The sequence below is a fragment of the Microtus ochrogaster genome, chromosome 2 (assembly GCF_000317375.1).
Source record: "Microtus ochrogaster isolate Prairie Vole_2 chromosome 2, MicOch1.0, whole genome shotgun sequence".
Taxonomy (NCBI): domain Eukaryota; kingdom Metazoa; phylum Chordata; class Mammalia; order Rodentia; family Cricetidae; genus Microtus; species Microtus ochrogaster.
The window spans coordinates 68,686,924-68,712,979 of record NC_022010.1 but is presented as its reverse complement, the minus strand read 5'-3'; the positions used below and the strand labels follow the sequence as shown (position 1 = coordinate 68,712,979).

Here is a 26,056-nt window from a genome sequence, read left to right as displayed (position 1 = left end):
AGGACAGCCTTCCTAAGAGAGATGCTGACCCTGTGGATGGAGGACATCCCTCCTAAGAGAGATGCTGACCCTGTGGGTGGGAGGACAGCCCTCCTAAGCACAGACCTGCTGAGCTGACCTAGTTCCTTGACTCTGCACCCAGATACTGGGTTGTCTCTCCCCTCCCTCAGTGGTACCCTAGAGTGGTGCTTCTCAGCTCCCAGAATGCCAGGATGAGGGCAATGTTCCTTGTTGCCATGCAGATTTAACCCATATTTCTTCTGATTCCAGAGCCTAGAGATCTATACACACTGAGCTCTTGTCCCCAGGTCCTAGCTCAGGGCCTCATTTTGAGAAGCATCACCCCAAGAACACCCTCATCTGATGGAATCAATGAGTTTCTGGCTCCAAGAAGTTTGGGGACAGGCCTGGGAGTAGGGCACCTAGCATGGGAGCCCACCTCATGAAGTTCCAGCAGCTTTGGGACCTTAAGCAGGCCGCCAAGAATTGCCATCAAGGAAATGTGATATATACACACACATATGGAATATTTTTTCAGCCATAAAAGTGGACAAAGTTATATAGTTCACAGAAAAGGAAGATTATTGGAGATAATCATATTAAGTGAATTAAGTCTTCCTCAGAAAGACAAATTTCATGGTTTCTTTGATTTATGGTTGTTATATTCTTTACTGATACATTAAATCATATATTAACACATGACCTGAAAGTGTAAGTACCACTGTCTTGATTGATGAAAGAGAGAGGCGAGCCAAAGAAGCAGCCTGCTGGGCAGAGCCCAGCACCTGGCAGTGGAAGGCAGTTGGTGTGGCCATGCCTTAGGGAACACTAGCTTTGGCCTGTGCGGCCAGCCTGCAGAGAGTCGTGGATACCCCGCTGCAGATGGAGCTGTTGGAGGCTGGCACCCGGGAGAGCCTAGAGCCCCAGGGGACTCTCTGTGTACAGCACTAGCAGCTGGTTTCAGTTTTGTACACTGCCAGCCTCCGATTGTGGGAACCCCAGGGTGTTTCCTGTGAGGGAGGTCTGAGGGAAGAAAGGAGGGAGACAGAATTACCACCGAACCCTGAAGCTGGGAGGTGATGGCCACTGTGTACAGGGCGACTTGAAATTAGCTTCTGTCTGCAAGAATCTGCATGGACAAGACAGACCCTCAAGGACTTCCCTGCTGTCTCGTGCAGTGGCAGCAGCAGCGGCAGCGGCAGAGGCGGCAGCATCAGCAGCAGCTCCTGCCGTCTCTTCATTATGTTTTATAAAAATAATTTGAACGGCAACAGTGCTCACCCTGACCCTGTGTCTTATTTCAGGAGCTTGGGGGCCTGAGGTCCAGCAGTATTCCACCATGCTGTCCCTCACTTCTTTCTCCTCTCCTTCCTCTCCTCCTCCCTCTCTTTCTCCCTCCCCTCCCCTCCTCCTCTCCCTCCTTCCTCTTCTTCCTCTGCTGGCTCCTATGCAGTCACGGATAGACAGCAATACGGAGAAAGTCACAGCTAAGAGCTCGGCTTTGTGAGGATGGAGACGCCTTGCTCTGACAAGTACAAGGCTACACAATACACTCCACTTGTTAAGTCACTTAGAGCAGTAGGGCCCATGCAGGTCCTGGGCCAAATGCTACAGCCAGAGTCAGCTTTTGAAGTTGGCTTCAAAAGGCATATCACTGCAGGAAGACCTACCCCATGGAAGCCCATATCAGAGAGAGTCAGGAGAAGCCACGGGGCTGGGGACAAGGAGAGGGGCCAAGTCTTCAGCAGACCTGAAGGGAATCGACACAGCCAATCACGGAGTCCTCCTGTTGCCCCTTGTCTGCGGGTGAGCCAAGCCCTGTTCTCAGCTTCTAAGTACTGAGACCCTCAGTAGAGGATGGATGTCTCTAAGGCCTGCCTCCACTCCAGTACTTCTCAGTGTAGTGAGTGGTACAGTCCTACACCCTCAACCCTTACAAGGCAGAAGCAGGAAGATCCTGAGTTCAAGGGCAGCTTGGGTTACATAGCGGGCTTTGTCTCAAAAAAAAAAAAAAAAACTACAAACCAAACCTAAAGCAAGCAAGTTGACAAAATACTAAGTGGGGGTGAAAGCAGACACACAGAAACGGCCACCCTCTCCGAGTGCAGGCCAGTCCCACAGCACCCACCTCCCGTGCTGCCCCAGCAGCCATCCAACTAACAGCTCCTTGGAAGTTCTGTGATTGACGCCCGAGTTAACACAACACTGGCAGCTGATGCAATGGTCTCCAGCACGCATGAAACACAACACTTTAAACATAGTCAGCATGGAGACACACATGTAACAAAGAGACCCTCTCATAGCTGAAAAGGGTTCAGGGTGCTGAGCCCAGCACTTTTGGTTCCCATCCAAATTCTGAGTCCTTTTAAGCTGCGTGTCTGGGCTAGCCAGCCAATAGCCCGCTCGGCGGTTTCCTCATCCATCAGAGGGGAACATGCCGTCCCCCTGGCGCTGATTAGAGGTCAGTGATTTACTAGGGATAAAGGGGCTTTGTGTTCATGAAACACAAGGAAATGGGAACTGTTCTTAGGACCTTCTGTATAATGGAGATCGTAGGGGATTTAAAAGAAATCACCCTGCCTTTGTCTCTAGGTTTAACATTCATTCCCCTAGGTATATATAGGATATCATAATGGAAATTAACGCTACCCACCTCTCTTTGCCCACCCGCCCCTCCTCTGTGTCTCCCCCCCACCCCTCTCTCTCTCTCTCTCTCTCTCTCTCTCTCTCTCTCTCTCTCTCTCTCTCTGGAAAGTGGGTGCCACAGCACATTAAGGAATTCTAAGGACAACCATTAAGTGTCAATCTGCACCTTACAGCTTTTATTTATTTATTTATTTTTGAGATCTGTCTTCTCATGGTTTGACACTGTTTACGTCAGGCTAGCCAGCCCCCGGAGTTCCCCGAGAGTCTCCAGCCTCTGCTTACCACCTTGTTGCTAGGGCAGTGCTATTACAGACAAATGCTACTATCCTTAGTTTTATGTAGGTTCAGGGGTTTTGAACTCAAACCCTCGTGTTCATGTGGCAAATGCTTCATCTCCTGAGCACGTTCCCTGTCCCTTCTGCCACTTTTCAAACTTCTGTGTACTGGAATGCTTTGGATTGCTCGGGATGGTTTGATAAAACATTCTAGGTGTCAGCTGCATTCCCACAACAAACTCAAGAAACAGCAGCTAGGTGAGACTTGAGAAGCTTACGTTGAGAAAAAAAGCATCATGTATTAAAGGACATTAAAAAGGGGACAGGGACAGTGGAGATAGTGGGCTAAGTCTGAGTGTGCATACAAGGGGGACCCACAAGCAAAATCGTATAGTTTGGGCAGACGCTACACTGCCTGGCCACTAGCTGACACTGTGTCTCCATAGAAACACAAGAGAGCAGTCGTTTCCAGGCAACAAGGCCTCAGAAATGAACTCTGCCATATGTGGGTAAGCCCCACTCCCACCCAGCCCGCACACCTGGGACACAGAATTGAGCAGCCGTCTTCAAAGAAAGTTCTTGGTAAATGCACTACTGGTTTTGCAGCCTCTGTCCTCAGCCCAAACCACCAGAGAGAATGTTTTCCTAGAAGTGCCCCGTGTTGCCAGTCAGTGGCCTCACTCTCTGAGAGTCCTTGGAGCCGAGCAAAGAAGCACCACATCTCAGCAGGAGGAAGAATCGAGGTTTGGAAGAGGCAAGGCCAGCATTGCTTACCTGGAACCGTTCACCTGGCTAGGGTTGCACTCCATCTTGATGGTGACCCTGGCTGGGGGTTGCGACAGCCAGTCCTGCTGAGGGACTCGAGGACTCATCTTGGATGACTGACCATAGTCACTGGACGAGGATGCAGTCATCTCTGTCTTAGCCAGGTGTGGTGTTCCGTAGGCACACTCGAATAGCGACTGGTCCTCACTCACAACTGATAAGGCCTCCTGGATGACGAAGAAACAGAAATGGAGATTCACAACATCCCAAAGGACATGGTGTCGCAGAACCATTCCCAACATTTAAGAGACCATATTTTACAGTTTCAATGGCCTGCCTTCCTACTTTCTACTTAAGAAAGTAGAAAACAAAATACCTTTGTTTCTTCGCTGCACACTGTAAAAGTTGGAGCGGCCCAGCCTAGAAGTGCTTAGCTGCAGTTCTAAAGCATCCTAGCCTTGACTGTGCAGGGCAGACAGTACCAACTTCAATCGCAACACAGGAACTTGAATTTCAAAGGTCTTAGAAGACCTCCAATTGCATCTGTCATTATTTGACAAATGCAATCTATAATTCAAGCAGACAGAATGGTCACAAAGATTAGAAAAAGAACTGTAAAGCTGACACCTAGGCATCTGGTGGAACCCCATGTTCCAGGAGACTCTGAGAAACAGGTCCTCAAAAGAGTAAAGGGAGACGCGACACCAAAGGACAGACAGACAGAGATAAGGCTTTTTCCACTCTGCGTTATTAGTTAAATAGGGTTTCAAACAATGCTTCCATGATGGTGAACATCTGGATGGTAAATGAAGCAAAAAATAAAAAAGCTGTGAATTACCCAGATGCCTCCGAATACCATGATGCTTGAATGCTCAGGATCCGTAAAGAGCTAGCTGGTGTTTGCTCACTCTATGTCCTCCAATAGCTTCATTATTTTGTGAGAAGAATATAGAAACTTGTCCCAATGGGGGCATTTTTTTCTGTGCTTAAGCAAGGGATAAGCCTATGGTTGTGTTTAGAGTCTGTGAGCAAATCATCAAAGGCAGATTTTACTTAGAAGTTTCAGCTGCTTGACTGATACATTGTACGACTACTACATGCAGTGTTTGAATGATACATTGTATGGCTACTACGTGCAGCTCGTATGAAACAATCCAACTGTCTAGAACAGGAGAAAAGCCAGTCCTTGAGACAACTCATGACTGTCTGTTTCTCTGCTCAGCATGGTCATCAACAAACGAGAAAGCCACTGGCCCTGTGCACCTGTGCACTCGTGTCTGTGCGTACACATGCAGAGGTCATGTTGATGGATGGTATCTTTCTAAATTGTCCTCCGTCTCATTTTGGGAGACATTAACTCTCCTGAACTTGGAGCTGGTTAGTTTGATCTCCTAGTGAGCACCATGAGTGCTCCTGTCTCGCCGCTCAATGCAGTAATTGCAGGCGCATGCTGGCATGCCTGGGTCTTACTTGGGTGCTGAGAACCTAAATCCAGGTCTTCATTTTTCTGTGAAAGCCACTTTGGCCACTTATCCATCTCCACAGCTCTGGATAATTTTTAAAATTGAACTTGGGACCTGGAGAGAAGGTGGGGGGAAAGTCACAGAATCCTTTCTCATCATGACCCAGAACTGTGAGCGCTGAGCTAACGCGAATGAGCCGGCCACGGCAAGCCAAGGGTTTGTGGAGGTGCAAATGTGTGTCACTGTTTGCCGACTCCGGGTTCCACGGGGAAACACGCTCACACAGGCACTCTATTCTCACTCTCCAGGGAGACCTTACAGTGAGTAAGGCTGCTCACCATCAGCAGCAGGCTTCCCACAGCAGCCTGATGAAGATGAAGTCCTCTCTCCCTCCCCAGACACATCAGAACCAGGCCTTTTCATGAAGCACACCTCCCCCTCCACTCTTCCTTCCGTGGGCATTTCACCAACTCATCTCGTCCCCTGAGGACCAAGTATCTCCATGTTTCCCACATGCACAGGCTTCTTTGGCTGACTGTGCTGAGCCAATGCAAAAGAAGTAGGCACAGGAACTCTCTACCCACCTCTTAATGGGGTCGCAGGTATCTGTGCATACATACATACAAGTTCAGCCTTGGCTTCAGCCTGTTACAGCTTTGTGACACTTAAGGAAAGAGCACGGCTGGAGTTTCAACAGGAACTGAAGCATGGATTGTGTCAGCCAGAGAGCCAGAAGCAAGCACAAGGCAGGGTGGGCATCTTAACTAAGCGACACATCCAAATCCATTCACAGGTTGTGAAGTTGCAGCCCCAGAAGATGGTGCTGTTTGCAGCATCCTGAATGTCAGAGTATGGATTATCTTTCCTGGTCTCATTGGATGTATGAGTTAAGGACTTTAACCTCAGAGTTGTGGGGTCTAATAGGTGCCCCCAAAGTCCAATAAAGTCCAATAGATCTACTGAAGCTTATTTTTCTGGGCAGGTTCCCCTTTCTATGGTCATGTTGATGGTTTACACACTCAGAACAGAAAACAGGGCTGGCAGCTGCTCCTACTCCTTGTCAGGCATGAGGATTCAAGCAAGGTTTGTGGAGAATAACATACTGTGTAATGTTAGCTTTGGCTCTTTGATGAGGAGACACAAGAATAAATATATGATTTATTATCAGAAACTGGCAAAGACAGGTTACACAGAAGGGATTGACTGAATGTAAGATTCCAGTTTAAAAATTAGACATCTCGAAAAGCAACAAAAAATAGTAACTTTAAAATTTTATTCTCACGATGAAGTAGGATATTCTTGTAAACAAAGCCACGGGGAAAATAAACGTGGTTCAGGATTGGTGGGAGAGGAACAAACTATCCCAGCTAAAATGAGGCCTGAAAGTGTGTGTGTGCCTGGGAAGGAAGCTTCTCACATCTGGCAAAGGATAATTTCACACATGGTCTTCTAAAGAAAGAAATCAAAGCTAATTGAGATGGATTTAAGTGGGGGAAAGCCTTAAAATGTTAGTGATAAGATGGGCACATGTCCTTTCTTCCTCTCCAGACATTCTTCTGCAAGTCAGAGCTGCATAAAAATGAGGACCGAGATAGAATGCAACCACTCGGCTGCTTTGTTCATGGGAGAGGAAGGATTCTCAAAAGATGGAAGGTTTGGGATAAATGCTTCAGAGCTGGTAAAATGTGGACTCCATGCTAAACAGAAGTCCAAAGGTGCTCCCCAAATAACTCACACACACACATGCATACACGCATATACACACCACACCATAACACACATGCATGCACATACATGTATGCACACACATGCACATATGCACACATGCATGCACACACATCAACACATACACATGCACATACACTCACCACATACAATAATGCACACAGCACACCCACACCCACACACACCATACACAGACACATACAGAGTACATACACTCTTACATACACACATCGTACACACAGATACCCACATGCACACCACACACACACACACACATCCCACACATACCACAGGGAGATAAAGCCGAGGGGTATGTTCCGAGTCATTGAACTTAGTTGCTAGATGACAAGCTGGTCACAGACCCAAACGTTACTTTGTTCCCAGTTCAACTACATACAAAGATCTCACCATTCCCCTTTCAAGTCAGAATAAGACAAAGCCCTGAGCATCCAGCAGCTTCCCTGCCTGCAGTCTGAGCACATCAAACAGAGGAGAGCCCAGAGATTGATGGGAAGACACCAGGAAGGAGAACTGGGTGGGATCCAGGGCACGGGAGGTCCCTATCCTCCAGCCTGGGGAGAATTTTTTACCTTGGCTGTTCCTGCTTCCTGGACGCCCTCCTGTGTTGGCTGGCCACCTCGCCTGTCCACTGCCCTGCCTGCTACCTGCCCAGAGGTCTGTCTGCAGGGTCTTAGAAAACATGAATATGGCTATTTCTTTGCAACCTTTAGTCAGTCCCAGGGCTTGAAAGGGGCCGGGGTCGCTTTTTAACCCAACATTCAAAACCAGTCAAAATCTGGCAGAAATGTGGCCTAATATTTTAATATTCCCGCCTCTGCATTGCTATAAAAAGGCGTGCACTGGAGATCAGCGTGTGCCAGCATGTGGGGGTGTTTGTTCTGTTGCTCCAGGAAAGTTGGGGTAGCCTGATGTGGCTAATGGCTGCCTCCCAAGGCCATTTTTATGACCTTAGAAGAAGCACAAAAATTCTAACTAAGCTGCCCCCAGGGGAAAGAAGGCTCGGCTGTGTCGCCACACCGGTGTTTATTATCTCATTTGAGGACTGACAGCATCAACAGGAGGGCCATCTTTATTCTCCTGATCCTGGGATAGCAGTCAAGGAAGAGTTCAGAAGAGGGAAAGATCAGCTGAATTATGTTTCTATACTGAAGTATTAGAATTAGTAAGTTCAAGAAACTGAACCTGGATGCTAAAAATCTTCCAAAATAGTTCCCATTAAAAAGACAGAAGTCAAAACTTTACCCTTCACATGTTTACTGATGTTTCCAGAAAAAGGCTTCCAGTTGATGTGGAGAGAGGAGCTGCATGAGGATGGACGAGACCCATGTCTGCATCCTCACGACACACATGAAAAGCCAGGTGCTATGGTTCACACCGCAGCTCTGGGCATGTGAGCATCCCTGGGGCTTGCTGACCAGTGACGCAAGTAAAGAAGACTCTTCACTGACTTCTGACCTCCACATACCACTCACACACACACACACACACACCACACACATGCACTACATACACATGTACCACATACACCACATACACATGTATCACACATATGAATCACACATTCACACACACATACACACAGACACATGTACCACACACATGCACCACATACACACATTCCCCACACATTTCCCACATATACATGTACCACACACACGTACTATATACACACATGCACCACACACACACATTCATTACACACAGATGCCACATGCACCCCACACACACATACACACACACACACACACACACACACACATGCACCACAGAGAGAAAAAGACAGACTGATTGGCACACAGACATACAGATTTCATGAACCCCAATATTAGAGTCATTTCACTGAAAGGACAGTCGGGGCCTCAGCGTGAATTTGTTTCTGATCTGTAATCCTCAAGGCCCACGGAAAGACTCCATAGTTCATGCAGAGAATCCACCACACTTAGGTTTCCTTGAGAATCTGGGAATGATGGTGTGCCAACAGGCAGAAATCTCACAGAACAATCAGCTCTGTCACAGGGGGCTGAGGGGAGTGGGAAAATGACCATCCATGCCTTTGAAAACTAGGAAGAAAGCCAGCTGTCAACCTCTGGGGAAGCAGATTCCAAAATCAGTCTTCAGTGTCCTCGAGGATTGTGGGAAACCATGATTTGATAATGAAGCCCACCTAGCACAGGGAACCATCAACCCAGGAAGCCAGTCTCATCCTCACCAATAGCAGCCTGATGTCCAAGGCTCATCCCATAATATTCCAACATAGAATATTTCTTAAATTCCTCTCACACAAACTAAGCAACCACCTTCTGCCACTGTTAATGAAAGATCATCATTTGACCACGTTCACAGACACTGTTGATCCATCAATGAACAAAACAGAGCTACATCACTGAACACGACACAGGCAATAGAGTCTTGAATTTATGCTCTCGGCTTGAAGTTACAGCGTTTCCCAGTACCAGCTCTAAGAGCCGCCTGTATGTTAGAATCAGCGGCATGGCCAAAGCTTCTACCATCACTCTTTCTGTGCAGGTGGGATGCGGAACAGCATTGTCTTTAATCACAGGTGACATCTTTGAGTTATGGGACATAAGTACACAACTTTTACAAGGGTCCCATAAGCTCAGGCACCATTCTTGCCCAGAGATAGAAATGAGGTTTTGGAAAGAGATGACATTCACTGCAAGGGTGGCGTAGAAGGGGCCTCCTGCACACACGATGCACACTCGAGTGGACTTGTTCCCAGAGCTGAGCACTAGCCTCAATCTGGCCGTCAGTAGAAGCAGGGAGGTGAGCATGACAGGGTCCTTAAATGCACTGCCGTAAATATTTAAGTCTCTTTACTACTCATGCGTGAATGTGTGTGCTCCTATGTTCAAAACATGTGGGCGGAGTCAAAGTACAACTTGTGGAAGTTGGTTCTCTTCCTGTCGTGTGAGTCTGAGATGAAGCCTAGGTTGCCGGTCGTGGTGGCAAACACCTTACCCATGGGCCATCACACCATCTCAAGCCCTGTCTTGAAGATAAGAAACAGAACCACCTAGAAAGGGGAAAGCTGGGAGACAGCGGGGAGTAAGGAAGAAGAGGACACAGGCCTAGGATCCCACAGCGGGAGGGAGTTAGCAGAGTCTCTTGGAAGGAATCCCCCACTGAAAGCTCTTCCAAAACTCCATGGGATTAACAGCAACAGGTCCTGGTGCATTACTCATTTCCTAAGTGACAGTTTAGGACAAGCAGCCTTTTCTGCTCTTGGCTGATCTGATTACTCAGAGCCAAGGAACATGTGGCACATGTCGGGCTGCATTCACTGCAGGTGGATGTCTGCCTCTGTGAACAAATCATACATGGAAAATGAGGGCAGATGGGGTAGCACTTATAAATATGTAGGATCCAGGGCCAGGGGAGAACATTAGCGGGGCGTCAGTGCACCTAGTGATACTGCAAACCCAAATATTAGGGCCAACAGCCCTAATTTTATGTCTTCTTCTTTCCATGGCCAAGCGTGGACCGTAGATGCTTTTGGAAAATTTAATCCCTTGTTAGATCTATGGGGGAAACAACATAAGCAAAACAGACAACACACTTGTGCACAGCCCCAGTGTGGCCAACAGTATCCAGACTTTCCTTCTGTAGGGAATGTCATTTCAATGTATGTGTGTGTCCCTGTGTATGCATGCATGCATGTACATGTATGTGTGTGTATGTGGAGGTTCACCTCAGGTGTCATGCTTTAGGTCCATCCGTGCTTATGTTGGTGGGCTTTTTTCCTTTTGAGCTAGATCACTGGCCTGGGACTTGCCACCTAGACTAATCTGAGAATGCAGCCAACACCAGGGATGTGCTGGTCTCTGCCTCCCCAGCACTGGGGTTAAAGTTCTAGTCATCATGCCTAGCATGACTTACACGGGTTCTGGGGATGGAACTCGGTGCCTCATGCAAGAAGCGAGCACCCTATGGGAAGGGCTGTCTCCCCTATGTCGGCCCCCATACCCCTTCTGAATTTTCAAATTCAGACAGAGTGAACCTCTGACTGCCTGTGCATCTTGTCATGATAAACACACAATAAAAATGAACCCTTGTATGACAGAAGATGCCAGCGAGTCTGGGCATGGTCCTTTGTGTCCCCCGATATTGTTTCTTCCCTCCTTGCCTCTTCAGAGAAGAATCATGTGTTGAGCACAGCATCTTGCTTCATGTTCACGTTTTTTTAATTTAACATATTGCTATTTTAGTCCTCCAAATATACATATACATACTTGGCTTAACTTCAAAGGGAAGATGTATGTAGGCAAACTAAGTCCATCTAAAGAGTGTTTTCTTCCCGCATGGCATTGCTCCAGCATCCAACAATTTACAGCTTGTAATACTGGCCCAGTACTAAGGAAATGAGACCCAGGACTGCTACAGAAACATGCACACATGCACACATACACGCATACATGCATAATACATATGTACATATATAAATACATGAGGGCTTACACAGCAATGTACATATACACATGTATATAGGTACATGCATTAACAAATATAAGGGAATAGAAAGCTGCATTATTTTCATTAACAGACCAGACACTCCCCAGACGGTCACTAAGTAAGATGTCAGTTCACTGATACAGAGAGTCTGAATTCTTCCATTTTCACCACCGCTGGCTCCTTCCTCTTTCTAGAAGGCATTTTCCCTTCATCTGCCTGATTCCTCAGAACAGAACACCCCCAACCAGTTCTGTTTTGTTTTGAAGCCAATGGTTTTCAATTCACATTTGATCTAGGTCTCTTGTCCTATACTGCTAACCCTAGCAATGGAGAATCTGTGGCAGGAGAACAGTGAATTTAAGTCTCTAGCCTGGACTACATAAAAAGACCTTAACTAAACAAGTAAGCAAAGAAACCATTTTCAGCCACCAAGATCGTCATCCCCCAATGTGCTTCTAGCAGCCAAACAAGCTTTCTGCTATTACCCACTGGTTGATGCCCATACCAACCACATAACAAAGTTAGGGCATGGTATTAAAGTCTATCACCATGCTCTCGGTGGGGTTCACACATCTGTCATGGCCAAGGAAGGGAGAATGTGCTTCATGAGATAAGTGATTGTGGAGTCTGGAGCTGGTATTGCCTTCTCATTTTATCACGGGTTCATGAATATGCAATGTTGCTCTAACCTCATGTAGGCTCAGCCTATGAAATCTAAACCATCGAGGCCTATGGAGGAAACCAGGCTTTAGAGAAAACAACCTTTTCCAAAGCCAGGAAGAGAAAAAGCACCAATCAGGAAACAGAAAGTCTGAACAGGTGGGAAACTGGAACTTTAGAGAAGGCTCCACACAACACAGGAGAGACTCCAGAGGATCCTGAGAAATTAAGAAATCCAACCATTATAATGTGGAAGTCATCTCTCTTTGCTTGCTTGTGGCATACAGGTGCCCTCAGAGGTCTGGGGAATAGGAGGAGCCAGGGACACAGGCTTGGCAAAGGTCAGTTTGTCCCTTGAAGGACAGGTTGGAGGGCTCACACACATTTAACCTGATTATCCAACACACACATGTACGGACATGTCACTTGGTATTCAATTATCAAGCACAATTTCTAAGTCTTACAGATCAGTTAAATATAAGGGTAATCAAAATATGCACACAAATGCATTTCCATAAAGAAGAAAGAAGCCATGCTGTCTGTGGAAAAATGGGTATAATAGATAACGATACGTTAAGTGAATGAAGTCACTGCAAGAAAAACACATACCTTATGTTTTCTCTCAGTTGTGGTCTTAGATTTTGCAGGCATAGATAAAAACTGTGTGTGTGTGTGTGTGTGTGTGTGTGTGTGTGTGTGTGTGCGCGCGCGGCATGAAAGCAGAAATGAACAGGGAATGAAGGGCCCTAATGGGAGGACGAGTAAAGGAAGGCTCGGGGATCCTACATATATGATACATACGGATGTGAAGAGTTGAAAGGTAAAAAACAGTAAAATGAATAAGCTGCCCTCTCTTTGACCACGGGTGTGTTTGATATTAATCAGTCCTCCCCACTCCCGCCCATGAGTGTGAAGAATCGGGCTGCTGCTTCAGCTCTGTCTGCACACAGGCTGTCTGGACTCTCCCATCCCACGCTTGGTGCTTTGCTTCTCTCATCTCTGCCAGCAGATCACACAGAATAGCCATGTAGAAGTCTCTACTTTTGTCTGGTTTCTAGCAGTTCTCTTTAGACGAGAGGATGGTGTTTGCTTGGTTTTTATTTTGTTTGGAGACTGTATCTCATATAGTCTTGCAGTATATGTCAGAGGAAGGATGACTATCAACTCCTGATCCTCCTGCCTCTGCATCTTACATGACAGGATTACAGGCATGTGTCACCATGACCATTCCTTATGAACTACTCAAGAATTTCACACATGCTTATAATGCATTTTGATCAAATCCACCCCTCCAGTCTCTCCCCCATCTCCTTATTACTTCTCCTTCCCAAAATGATGTGCTCTGTTTTTAAACCTTGCAGCGTTGGGGTGTAAGACCATCTACTGGAGCATGTATGACTCTGGGGGACCACACCCTGTATGTAAACCCACTCTCCCGGGCGTTTCCTGCATGCCAGGCCAGCACTCTAGCAATGGAGTCACGCCACTAGCCCTGCTGTTTGGTTTCTTTTGCTTTTAGGTCCTAACAGCTAAACTTAGGCGATATCTGGAGAAGCAGCAGAAAATAGGAGGTCGCGTTACAGAACAAAGAAGTCCTGGTCCTGGGTTGGGGAGGGACACCCCAGTTTACAGCTAGGTATGCCCCCACTTTCTGTCAACTCTCAAATCTCAAATCCCTCCCTCAAAAATCTCCGTGCTCGAGCTTGCTGGGAGTTGGTTCACAATACAACCTGGGAACACAGATCTCAGATCGCTACAAGGCATCCTCCCGGGAGTTACTAGCGCACTCAAATTCACCGAGCCCAGCGCTGTCTTCTCTGAGTCTCAGGTCCTCAACTGCAAAGGTGATGCAGGTCACAGCCACCCAGCTCTCGGCGGGCCAAACAAGCTACTGTGTGTAAAAGTTTTATGAGTCTGAATATATGCAAATTATGATCAGGTTTGAGAAAGCTGACATTACTGGATCAAAGTCCTCAAGAGCTGGAGGCAGAATCTCTAGACATATTATTCTAATAAGCTGGATGCAGGAAAGGTTACACGGCCCCCTGCATGCATTAGTCACTTCTCGGGAAGTACTGAATTTTAAATCATCCATCTGTCTGACGAGGGCAGGAGGAGTACAGGCTCCCCAGCCTCTATGAGAGCACACTGAGCCCCATGTGGTTTAGCTTTTGTAGCCCCTAGTCCCACTCTCTCATGGGTTCTCAATTATAACTCCCCACTGATATGGACTCAATAGAAACTTCGTCCAGAAGGGAGGGAGCCTGGTGAGTTTCTTGCATGTGTCTGGTCTTCTCTGAAACAAGCCAAAGGCCAGGGGGTATGCTCAGTGGTACAGCCCTGAGGAGGATTCCATCCCCAAGTCCAGCAAAGGAAAAAAGAAGCCAATGCATCTACATTGGCACATGGCATGCAGTTGACACTCTTCAACTCCTGAGATATGTGACTGATGATCCCACCACGACCCCATCTCATCACGACCCCATCCCACCATGAGCCCATCCCACCAGGACCCCATCCCACCATGACCCCATCCTACCCCGACCCAATGGCACCATGACCCCATCCCACCCTTCTGATCTTTGAGGCTTGCATAGTAGGACAACTGAGGTTGAGAGGGTATGAAAACACCCGCAAGCCAGCAGGCAGGGTCTTCTGCTCCCATATTCTGTTATAGCAGTCCTTCTATGATGGGAGAAATGGGCCAGCATTATTCTGGTCTTCAGAGGGAGTCCATAAAAACCAGGCAGCCCCGTATGCTTGGCCTCCACAGAAACCACGTATGCTAAAAATATAACACATTACACATCTGGAACGGGTCTCCTTCACGAATCTCTGACACATGGGCTCATTGTTTTCCACAGAATTCCAAGAATTTTATTCATGAGAAAATTCTGGCACAATGGAGGACCTTGGCAGGAGGGAGATGGAAGCAACAGATGTCCTGGCCTCCTCCCACGATTCTGTCTCTAGCTCAGCTAACGTCCGTTGGGTATCTATCTCCTGCCTTCAAACAGCCAATCTAAAATTTTCCACAGGAGGAAGGTTGTATGAGAGCCTTGAGGTTTTAGAGAAAGGATGTAGCTTCCTGAAGTGGAGGTCACCGATGTGCAGGTGTTAGGACAGTCACAACAGGAAGAGCTGAAAGCGCAGGGCATTACGTAGAGACTCAGAGTCCCTCAAGTCCCGAACTCCAACCTTCTGGCCTTCTCATCGAGGGCTTGGTCCACCAGTGTTTGCTCAGGCCCTGTCCCATGTCCCCCCAAACCTCTTTATTAACCGGTAGCACCCTCTCCCTGCCCCATGAGATGGACAAGGTCTCCTTCTCCGTGTCTGAACATACATGGGGTAAGATACACATTTATTGTAGATGAAATGGTTAAAAAGTGTCTGCAAATTAGGGTTAGAAGATAAACTTGGTTCTTATGTGCTGTGGACCGCAGTGATAGCTCTGTGGGTGGAGCACCTGCTACAGAGGAATCAGGACTGAGTTCCATATGAGTGCTCACTCGGAAGCTGAGTCTGGTAATGGACTCTTGAAAGCCCTACATTTAGTACACAAAGGCATGAGATACCAGGGGCTCACCTGGCCAACCTGTCATGGCACCTTTGGGTTCACTGAAACACAGTCTCTGAACTCCACACATGTATGAACAGGGCAGCATTCCCATAAACACACATACGCACGCACACACACACACACACACACACACACACACACAAACTACACATACACACATGCAAACTATACATATACACACAATGCTTTTTTTAAATTGCAGAAATAAGTTAGGTTTGTTCCCAGAGCTGGCTCTGTATTTCCAATTGTGGCTGAGACCCTGTCCACTGTGTGGGAACACGAGCTGTTTTATATGTAAAATTCATCATTCATAACGAAAATTTATTTAGAAACTGGGGTACTAGCAGAAGAGCCTTCAGGTATAGTTGTTACTGTTTTCATGGGGTTCCAATCCCCTTTCTCTTTATTACTTTCTTCCAATAATTAGAGGCATAAGGCAGATACAAAAGTGAATCTTTTTTTTCTGTTACTGATATCCACCATGGAAGCAGCATTGAGCCTCACTGTGAGGGTCTAGCCCCTGCCAAGCTGGCATTTCCTCAGTGTGAATGGCGACGCCTCCTTCTCTGGGGCCAGCAGGCTAAGCCTGTACTTTGCAGATTTTCCAGCACATAAATCTTGCCTGGTTGCTGCAGAGGAAGGGGACTAGGCAGCCAGGGTGTCAAGGCCTTTGTGCAGGCTCCAGGCCGGGCTCGTGTTTTTCCCATGACGTAGCACCGTGCACCCCGTTGGGATGTTATACTTTTAATTCCCCCAACAAAGGGGTTGCCAGCAAGACTGGGCTTTTATAACTCTGGGAGCACTGACATCAGCCCCCCAATACAGTTGGGTTATAAATCCTAACCGCTCACACATCCATCACACTCAACAGGGGGTCTCCCACAGTCTCTCTGTAAGTATATTTCCTTTGGAAGTCCCAAGTGCTCTTGAAATATCTGAAGATCTGTTAGCATCCAAATCATGCTGAGCTCCATACTAGCTAGGAGGCGTGGCCTCTCCGTGCAGCCTCCACCGGAGTCTCTGGTCTGTGCCCTTACTGGGCACCTTGTCACTTCCTGCAGGAGGAGGAGTCACCACAGAGTCACAGCTATCTCTACCTCATCACCTTTTTCTGGGGAACAGGTAGTTTTAGGGCGCACAGCTGTTGGGAAGTCCACACAGACCGTGAGCCTCACAGCTGACCTGCTTGCTGGAGATGAGAGTTGGGTGAGGGGGAGGGTGGGTGCCTACAGCCTCAGAGGCTACTTCTGTTCTGAGTAGAGGCCTCTCAAAGTGGCCCATCCATCCAACACTCACAACCAACCTCATACATTGCCAGGGGCTGCATCCAAGAGCAGCTTCCTTAAAAGCAAAGATAATTCACATTTCCCCTTGTTCAGTACAGACAGCTCGGCCCATCTCTACTTACCTGTGAACGCAGAAAAAATGACCGGGGAAAATCTTAAATGTGCAAATACTGCACCCTGGGAAATCAGGGAACCATTCAGGCCACCTTCAGATATAAGAACTGAGCTTCTGACCTGAAGACAACAAGGAGATTGAACCGGCATCAACACTGACCCCCGACCCCCTCACAAGGTCCCTTCCGGCGGTGGCTGCAGTGCTGCCGGCTGCCTTAGGCCCCGGAGTTTAATTATCTAATGCGACATTGAACCCATGCCCTTGTACCCACACAGCTCTTCCGCAGAATTTACCTGAGCTGCATTTATCCAATGAAAATATGCAATATTTATCTACGATCTAACAATGCTCACTTCTTCACCACTCAAGCCAATGTCTCCACATTCCTAGTCTGCTTTCAAGCCGAAGACTGTGAGTGTATGGGTCTGAGTGTCAAGGGATAGATGGTAGCTGGCCTCATATGGACATGCCTTTGGTCAGGCAGTTCTCCAGGTCTATCAACGTTAATGAACAGCAAACCAATAATACTTTAAAAATCCCAAATTTGTACTGAGTAATAATATTTATAAAACCTCAAATTTGTACTGAAGAGTACAGTCCCATTTTCTTGATTGTACACAGATTCTATGTGCACAATGAGCCATTTCATCTAAGGGGCTCTCGCATCTGAGCTTTGGTACCTAAGAGAAAGCCCAGGCTGCACCCACCCTCAGATAACCAGGAATGGCTTTACTTAATAGTTTATAACTTCAGTGACTCTTCAGCTCCTGCTCTCTCCCCTAACCTACAGTCTGGTTCTGCCCCTGACCCACCAAGATGAGCAGCGAACCTTGGCTCTACATTCCTCGTTAGCCACTCAGGAGCAGTGAGCTAGTCTGGCTACTCCCCGCTTCTGACTCTAAGGCTGCCACACTGCCTCTATGGTTACTTTGTCTCTCAGTCCCTAACCTCCTCTCTCTGTCCTGCTTTTCTCTACTTCAGCTTCTGTCAGCACCCCCTGGTCACTTTCCTGCAGGGAGGTCAGCATGTGTATGTAAAGGAGGAGGGTTAAGTCAGTGAAGGAGCAGAAGTGGTGTTCTCCAGGCTGGGGCAAAGGTTTGGTGTCAGAGAGGGAAAGAGAAACAGAAGAGACCCTATAGCTGCCCTGGCCAAAAGCCAGAGACTCTCTCCTTTGATATGGATTCATATCTTTCACCTCATAAGGACTCCACACAGAAAACCCTATCTTTTAAGTTTTATTATTTTCAAACGAGATAAAAATCAGAACATGCGTGGCTTGCCCGCCATGTGCACACCAAAAGCCGTGCCTAATAAAACGTCACTGCCAGCCTACCCCACATGTTTCCAGAACCTCCATCTGCCCCTCCACACAGGACCTTCGGGAACTTTTATCCTGAAAGCCTGCGACTATTTTTGAAAGACTCGGCGTATATGGAAGTCACTGCGCAGAGACTACCCTCACCTGTCTCCTTAAGAAAGGCAGACAGGGCACCTGAGCTGTGACAACAAAAAGGAGGGACCACACCGGAGAATGCCCTGCCTCACGTTACTGCCAACCGTGGGACAGTGTGATGGAAGAACAGGTCCTGGAAAAATGTCAGACCTGTAAATCCTCTCTGTCCTCATGTGCACACACATGGACGCAGGTTTCTGGGCTTGAGCAGCCATGTAAATTGCCAGCTATTTCCTGTTTAAACAAAAGAATCAGTGTGCTTGAGGAAAGGGCTTTTAGGACCGTTCGCAGCTGTGCCAGCCTGTTGAGAATTCTAGTTCTTAGAACGCCCACGGAGATCGGTTGTTCCTCATTCAGGAAGGTGAGCGTCTCTTCTGCCCTCATGATTTTCTTCGAGTTGGCAGGCTAGGTCTCACAGCCTCCTCTGAACCCAGTGTCAATGCTGGGCAGTCTGAGCATATCTGAGGTGTCTACAAACACAGAGTCACTGGCTGAGTGACTGGAGGGACATCCCTTGTCTGAGAGCTCTGGAAGCTCAAATTTAAGGCCAAAGTGTTAGCCAAATTGTCACCTCTTGATGCCTCTCTTCTTGGCTTGGAAATGAACCACTGTGGTCCTGGGGCCATCTTCTTCCTATGTCTTCACGGTTCTCCCCCCTGCACATGCCTGGCTCTGTGTCTAAATGGCCTTTTCATGAGAACCCCATTCACAGTGGAATAGAGACCACCCTAAAGAGCTCATTTGGGTAGGGTGTTGCTGGCGCACGCCTGTAATCCCAACACTCAGGAGACAGAGGCAGGTGGATCTCTGTGAGTTCGAGCCAGCCTGGTCTACAAGAGCTAGTTCTAGGACAGGCTCCAAAGCGACAAAGAAACCATGTTTCAAAAAAACCACAAAAAAGGAGCTCATTTGAATGTGATGACCTCTATCATGGCTTTCCCACAAAGGTCACATCCTGAGATATTGAGGGTGAGGACAGAGGGCCGTGGAGACACAGTTCAACCACGACAGCCAATGGCTTGAGGAAAATAAAGAATGTACCCCCTGGTTCACGTGGGGGTTCCTCTACACAGCACAAAACTAGGCACGACATTACAGCCATCCAAGCGCGGTCCAGGTGCACCCTGGGATTCCCAGCGCCCTCCAGGGACCGTGCAACCCCACACTGTCTCCTGACACCTGCTTGCCTTTCCTGTGCCCATCTTCTCACAGCTGCCCAAGGATGTTTTCCAGAGGCTACCTGCTGCTTCAGAGTAAAACGGACCAGGGAAACCCTGTGGGCACACGGGAACCCACTGTCACTTTTGGTTGAGCATTGAAGAGGTTTATCAAACAGATAACTAATGCACTTTTCTCTCTAAACACTTATTAAATACAGCAATTTTTGAAAGTACACTGTGTGCTCTAATGTACTCTTATCACTCACACTTGTAAGTGAATTTGTAAGTAGGTGCTCCAAATTTCCTGGCCCCCTCTCTAACTCCATGAGTGTTCATAGACATAACTGACATACTTAACTATGCTTTATACCTCTGACTTTTAGGAGCATAAAAGGATCCTAAGACCAAATGTTTGAGACCTACAGTCTAGAGGATTAGTCATGGCTGATACAGTCTGCACTACCTAAGGTGATCCATGCTCTACAGCAAGACAGGGTCTTCTGAGCAGACCTCGGTAGTTGAGTGTCAGGAAATGGGAAGCCCAGGGATAGCTCTTGGTGTGTCCACTAAATCTGTAGCTACATGACTTAAAATATAACACTCTCTAATACCCTCCCCCCAAACACAGAATCTACTGGAAATTACTGGTTACCTACCCTCCGCCACCTTCTCTACCACCTCACCAATGTGTGAGTGTGTGGTCAATACAAGGTGACTGTGTCAAGAAGACCACAGGCCAAAAACTGGGAGGAAAATTCGGTTGGCGCAGTACCTTGTAGGCACTTAAGTTCTTCCCCCAGAGCCGATGTTTAAAAAAAAAAAGCTGCATGTAACAGCTGGGTGTAGTGGCACAGAGAGCAAGCACAGATTCATATAAACCAACGAGCCATGCATTGACTTCACTGATTCATGATACCAACCTATTTCATTACACGGTGGCCTAACCCTCTGTCGTCCAATGAATACAGTAATTCCAGGGAGAAAGCCTCAGTGACAGCCCGTAAGCTCATGAACAACCTCGAAAGCAGGACTCCCTACCAGGAATGATGAATCTACAATGTCACCCTCTCCCAAAACAAAATCTAATTTCTTCATCTGGCCTGGTGCCCCGACAGGTTCTCGGAAGAGCTACACGCCTTGCGTAGGTGGCTGAAGATGATTGCTCTGACAATTATTTGACTGGATTAATAAAGATAATCTCCAATAACCACAAGAGGAAGGCTAATTTGGAAAGGGAAGCCCTATATCGTGTCTTACCTATATCTATGGTTTTGCCTATATCTATGCCCTATATCTATATCATACCTATATCTATGGTCTTACCTTCCTCCACTACATACTCAAGAACTGCCTGGCATGTGGGAGACTCCTGATCATGCTACCGTTCAACTCAGTGAGCTGTAGACATGCCCCAAGGTGTGCTGCACTAATGCCCGAGACAATTCTTAAGACAATCAAAACCAACCACCGTGTCGACTGCCACAAACAACACAAGAGCTGGCTACCCGACCTAATTGAGCTATTAGGATGTGGGCAGCAGTCCGTAAGAATTGAGAGTGTGATTTTTGGTGTCACCCTCTCTCTGCAGATGATCTGAAGTGTGTGGGAAAATAGCCCTTTTTTCTGTTTTAACCCACTGGTATGTGAGGGCTACTGGTTTCTGCAGCTAAGTCTGTCATGTGCCAACTATCGATATAACAAAGGGTTGGACACAGTTATGTGTGCAACAGACACATTCACAGTGCTACATCAACTTCTCTTATTTCTCTCTACGATTAACGTCTAGAAGCTGGCAGTTAAAGTGAGCCAGTGAATACATCACTGAATCCCACAAGCTGGGGGAGAAAGCCCAGGAGTAAAGTGCTTGCTGTACAAGCGTCAGGGCCTGAGTTCAATACCCAGCACCCATGTAAAAAAGTAGGGTGTGGTGACACACCCTGGGGAGGCAGACAAGCAAACTTCAATGGTCTCTGCCATGTGAAAGGCACCTTAAGAACTTTCAGCTCCTTGCATGGAGGTTTGATAGGCACACAGTCACAAACACTTATAATCGTCATGCACATGAGCAAGGCGCTCATGCTGACAACAGCCTGAAATAAATATGTAAATCTGGACATAATTCACTGAGCTTTGCTTTTCCCCTTGACTACTGTACTAACTGTTTTATTTTATCCCCCTTCTTTCTCCTAAGGCTATACTAACTCATAACAACCATATTTTGTGACATCCTAAGTTACTTTCCACTTTTATTTTCAAACAAAGTGCTATGTAATAGATGTGACCATGCAGACAGCTCTTAAGCAAGACTTACTGCCACTCGGATCATAAAGTCCAGATTGTATGGGCTGCCAGCTGCCGGTAATGAGCTGATGGTGGCGGATGAAAGATGACATCCGCATCCCCTCCTGTGCACTGCTCACAGCCTGTGCTTACACGCACAGCCCCATCGGTCTCCAGTACAATCTTCACACACTGAGTACTCACACTTGTTGGTTTTCTATACCCTTTTCCTGAGGAATTTGTCTAGTCGTTTGTGTTATTCGCATTGTAGTGCCTCTTATGTGTGCAGGGTGTTACACACTCCCACGGTTTCAGGGTCTGACCAGGGCCACTTTCTACTGCTCAGCAAATTTTATTTCTTTTTTCAAGAGTTTATGAAGATTGCTATATAGGAACAACATAAAAAAATAATTCACATTATGACTCTAAGTGAGAAACAAACCAAAAATGGCTAAAATGGAAGAAGTCCTGCACATTTTTCATAGGACTGACCACGAGCCAGAAGAGGGCTGGAGAGGGCTCAGGTGACTGAGTGTTCTCTGTCTTCCTGTAGAACCTGAAGCTGAGTCGTCTGAGCCTCCCTTCCCTAGGTAGGCACCATGACACTTTCTCCCTGGTTTATATATTATATTATTGCTTAGTCTACCAGAGAGGCTATGATGAAGGACACATACACAGCAGATATGGTATTAAGCATATTCACTCACAAGCAGGCTAAATGAGATGACAGGAGCCCATGATAAAAAGGGACAAACACTCCAATTGCTTGATTTATATATTAAAAAAAGGAAATCCAAAGAAGCTCTTAAAAAGTAAGGACTTTGTTGGGTGGTAGTGGCACACACCTTTAATCCCAGCACTCAGGAGGCAGAGGCAGGAGTATCTCTGTGAGTTTGAGGCCAGCCTGGTCTACAAGAGCTAGTTCCAGGACAGGTTCTAAAACTACAGAGAAACCCTGTCTTGAAAAAACCAAAAAGAAAAAAAGAAAAAAAAGTAAAGCCTTCTAGGCTCGGGGATGCTCAGATGCGCGTTGTACAAGCAGGAGAACCTGGGTTTGATTACCCAGGGCTCACACACAAAAGATAGGCATCATGGGGTTCCCTTATAGGCAAAGAGAGACTCCCGGGATCTTGGCTGCCATGCAGCTCTTAGGCTAGCTCCTGAAGAATAACGACAAATTCTGTCTTCTGACCAGTCTTTCAGACTGCCCGAGCATGGGCTGAGGGGGGCATTTTGTGTGACTGATGCCTCTTCTCTCCCAAACAGGAGGGTGTGTAAAACTACGGGGTGAAGGGACACTCTCTAGGTAGGTCTCTGTCCTCATGACAGTCTCCATCCTTCCTGTGGAGAAGACCAGGGCCCACCTCAACCATCAGAAAACAACTGTGTGCAGAAATGACTGGGAAGCCCAAATCTCCAGATTCTAGCGGCATTCAAGCATGCAAGCTTCCTTTTCTACTTTCCCATGTAAACCCGCCCCTCACTCCTACTGGCACCAAATCTAACCACAAACAGACAATATAATGACTCAGTGGCCACACTTTCATTGACTTGCTCTAAGTAAGAAAACAAGTTTTCTCCCATGGCTTAATTTTATGAGCTTAATTTCCTCCTATCTGAACTTGACCATTAAAATCAAAGGTCTGAAAAATGTTTAAGAGGAAAGAGTAAACAGGATCCACTTAACCAGCTATTCATTAGTGATAGAAGCAATTCCTCTTCTAATCACACATGGAACCACGCACAGCAGCTCGCTGTGGAATACAGGGGTTGGCTAGAAAGCTGATCTGCCTTCAGATTTTCAAGGTGTGACTACACCTCAGAGCTCATCCATCTGTAGAAGGGCGATCAGATGAAGGGATGGATGGATGACATATGTAGCCTTAAGGTAACATGTAAAACATTACCTTCCAGTAGTCTGGAGAATGGATGTTCCACAACTATTGTGCAAACTCATAGCCTGAATTATAGGTAAAACCCTACACTTAATAAATGCTGTGTAACTATTATCTGAACTGAGCTCCTAAGCCCCCATACACAGCATACAGGATGTCTGATGATCACCATATGAAGCTGCAGGCTAAGTCTTCAGTGCTTGCTCATATCTGTGATACATTTTAATGTGCTCTACTTCTTCCATGGGAGCACATCATAACAGCAATAAGGCAGTTTGGGCCCTCAGAGAGGGTGCCAGCACTGGGGACAGTGGCTGGAATCACCATTGTGTAGAGTGACCCCAGTTCTAGGATGTGGGAACCCTGAGAGTTGAGAGGAAAAGGAAAGCAAACAGAGCAGTTTGCAGAAAACCATTCCCAAACCGCAGCTGCAGGAGGGAAGAGTGGAGTTGGCATGGTGACCATGACCTTAGGTGGAAGGAACTGCATGAGGACCAGCCATGTGCTCTGACCTCTGGCCTGCACACTCTCGGTTCACCTCCCGTGCATTCAGGGGCATTCAGGGGACGTTGTGTCCAACTTTCCTGTTTCCATGAAGGACCTGCATCTGGCAGCCATGTTCACACTTGTCTGACTCTGGTAGCCATGTCCACATTTGCCTGAGTCTGGAAGACCGTGTTCACACTTGCCTGGGTCTGGCAGCCCTGTTCACACTTGCCTGAGTCTGGCAGCCCCTGTTCACACTTGCCCGAGTCTGGCAGCCATGTCCACACTTGCCTGAGCCTGGCAGGCATATCACATTTGTCTGTGGGTCTTGTACATACTGTCTTTGGTAAGGTCTTCTGTAGCCTCTTCTCAGCTCCAGTGAGATGTGGGAGTGACTTCTTTCTAATCTGTTGCTTTCATTGGTTAATTAATAAAGAAACTGCTTGGCCCATTTGATAGGCCAACCCTTAGGTGGGTGGAGTAAACAGAATAGAATTCTGGGAGAAAGAAGCCGAGTCAGGAGTCGCCATGATTCTCTGGCTCCAGACAGACTCAGGTTAAGATCTTCCCTGGGAGGCCACCTCGTGGGTTACACAGATTATTAAAAATGGGTTAGATCAATATGTAAGAGCTAGCCAATAAGAGGCTGGAACTAATGGGCCAGGCAGTGATTAAAAGAATACAGTTTCCATGTAATTATTTCAGGTAAAGCTAGCCAGGTGGCGGGACACAGCCCCGCAGCTTATTACAACACCAGTGCTGAACTCAACTCCCTCTACAACTAGCTCACCCCAGAACCTGCACACCATACCTTCCTACCGCTAAACAGGAATAGCACCTTCCCATAATGCAAAGCAGTATACAGTAAATACTGGCGGCGGGGTCTCCAATTACCATGATATCATACTCTTTTTACTTTATGGCAGTCCTATACAGTCTGTGGAAACCATGCTTATAACTGCAAAGTTTTAACTTCTTTCAGCCAAGCATCATGAATGGTTACCTCTCTCAAGACACGGGGCAGCAGCTGTGAGTCCCAACCGGGACAACAAGAACAAACAGTGGTCCCTTGCAGGGTGCTGCTAAGCCACACTGTGTAGGGTCAGTGAAGGCAGCATATGCTCAGCTGGCATTTGCAAATCATGCCATATTTATCAGTAGAGTGTTCCACCATAAGCAGAGGATCACAGCTACTCAGAAAGTAATCAAAGACATGACGTGCTCAAAGACAAGTAAATCCACATCTTACAGACATGCAAAAAGGACACAGGAATTCCTGGAGGCTAATGCTGAACAATAAAATAAACCAAGACAGTTCTAGGTTATGATACAAAGAATAAAATAAATACATGCCAATGCCTATAGTGATCAACTTCACAACAGAATTAAATAAATCAGTCAGGGTAAGAGACACTTCTGTGTTCATGCGTGCGTGCGTATGTGTGTGTGTGTGTTTATGAGAAAGTGGTTCGTGTCTGTGTAGATAGGAGTATTCACGTGTATGTAGGAAGTATTTATATGTGTGTTTGTGTTTATGTGAAGAAGTTTATGTGTGTGTATATAAGAGAGTATTCACATTTACGTAAGGAGTGTTTTGTGTATGTGTGTATGTAGGGAATATTCATGTATGTCTATGAAAGTCAGAAGCTCACTTTGTGTGTCTTCCTCGATCACATCTCTGTTTTATTTTTCAGACAGGTTCTCCTGGGACCTAAACTCACTGGCTGGATAGACTGGCCAGCTGCACCACCAGGCCCTGGGACCTAAACTCACTGG

General features: G+C 46.9%; 1 protein-coding gene across 2 annotated transcripts in view; it reads right to left on the bottom strand.

Annotated features, from left to right (window-relative positions):
• The window catches only part of Erg (ETS transcription factor ERG), a 97,243-nt gene that overhangs the window by 44,453 nt on the left and 26,734 nt on the right, over positions 1-26,056 (bottom strand). For both annotated transcript variants that reach the window (XM_026783369.1, XM_013352788.2), the window contains exon 2: positions 3,696-3,913. In XM_026783369.1, the coding sequence (XP_026639170.1) occupies positions 3,696-3,913 (218 nt within the window). The remainder of the gene's footprint in view (positions 1-3,695; positions 3,914-26,056) is intronic.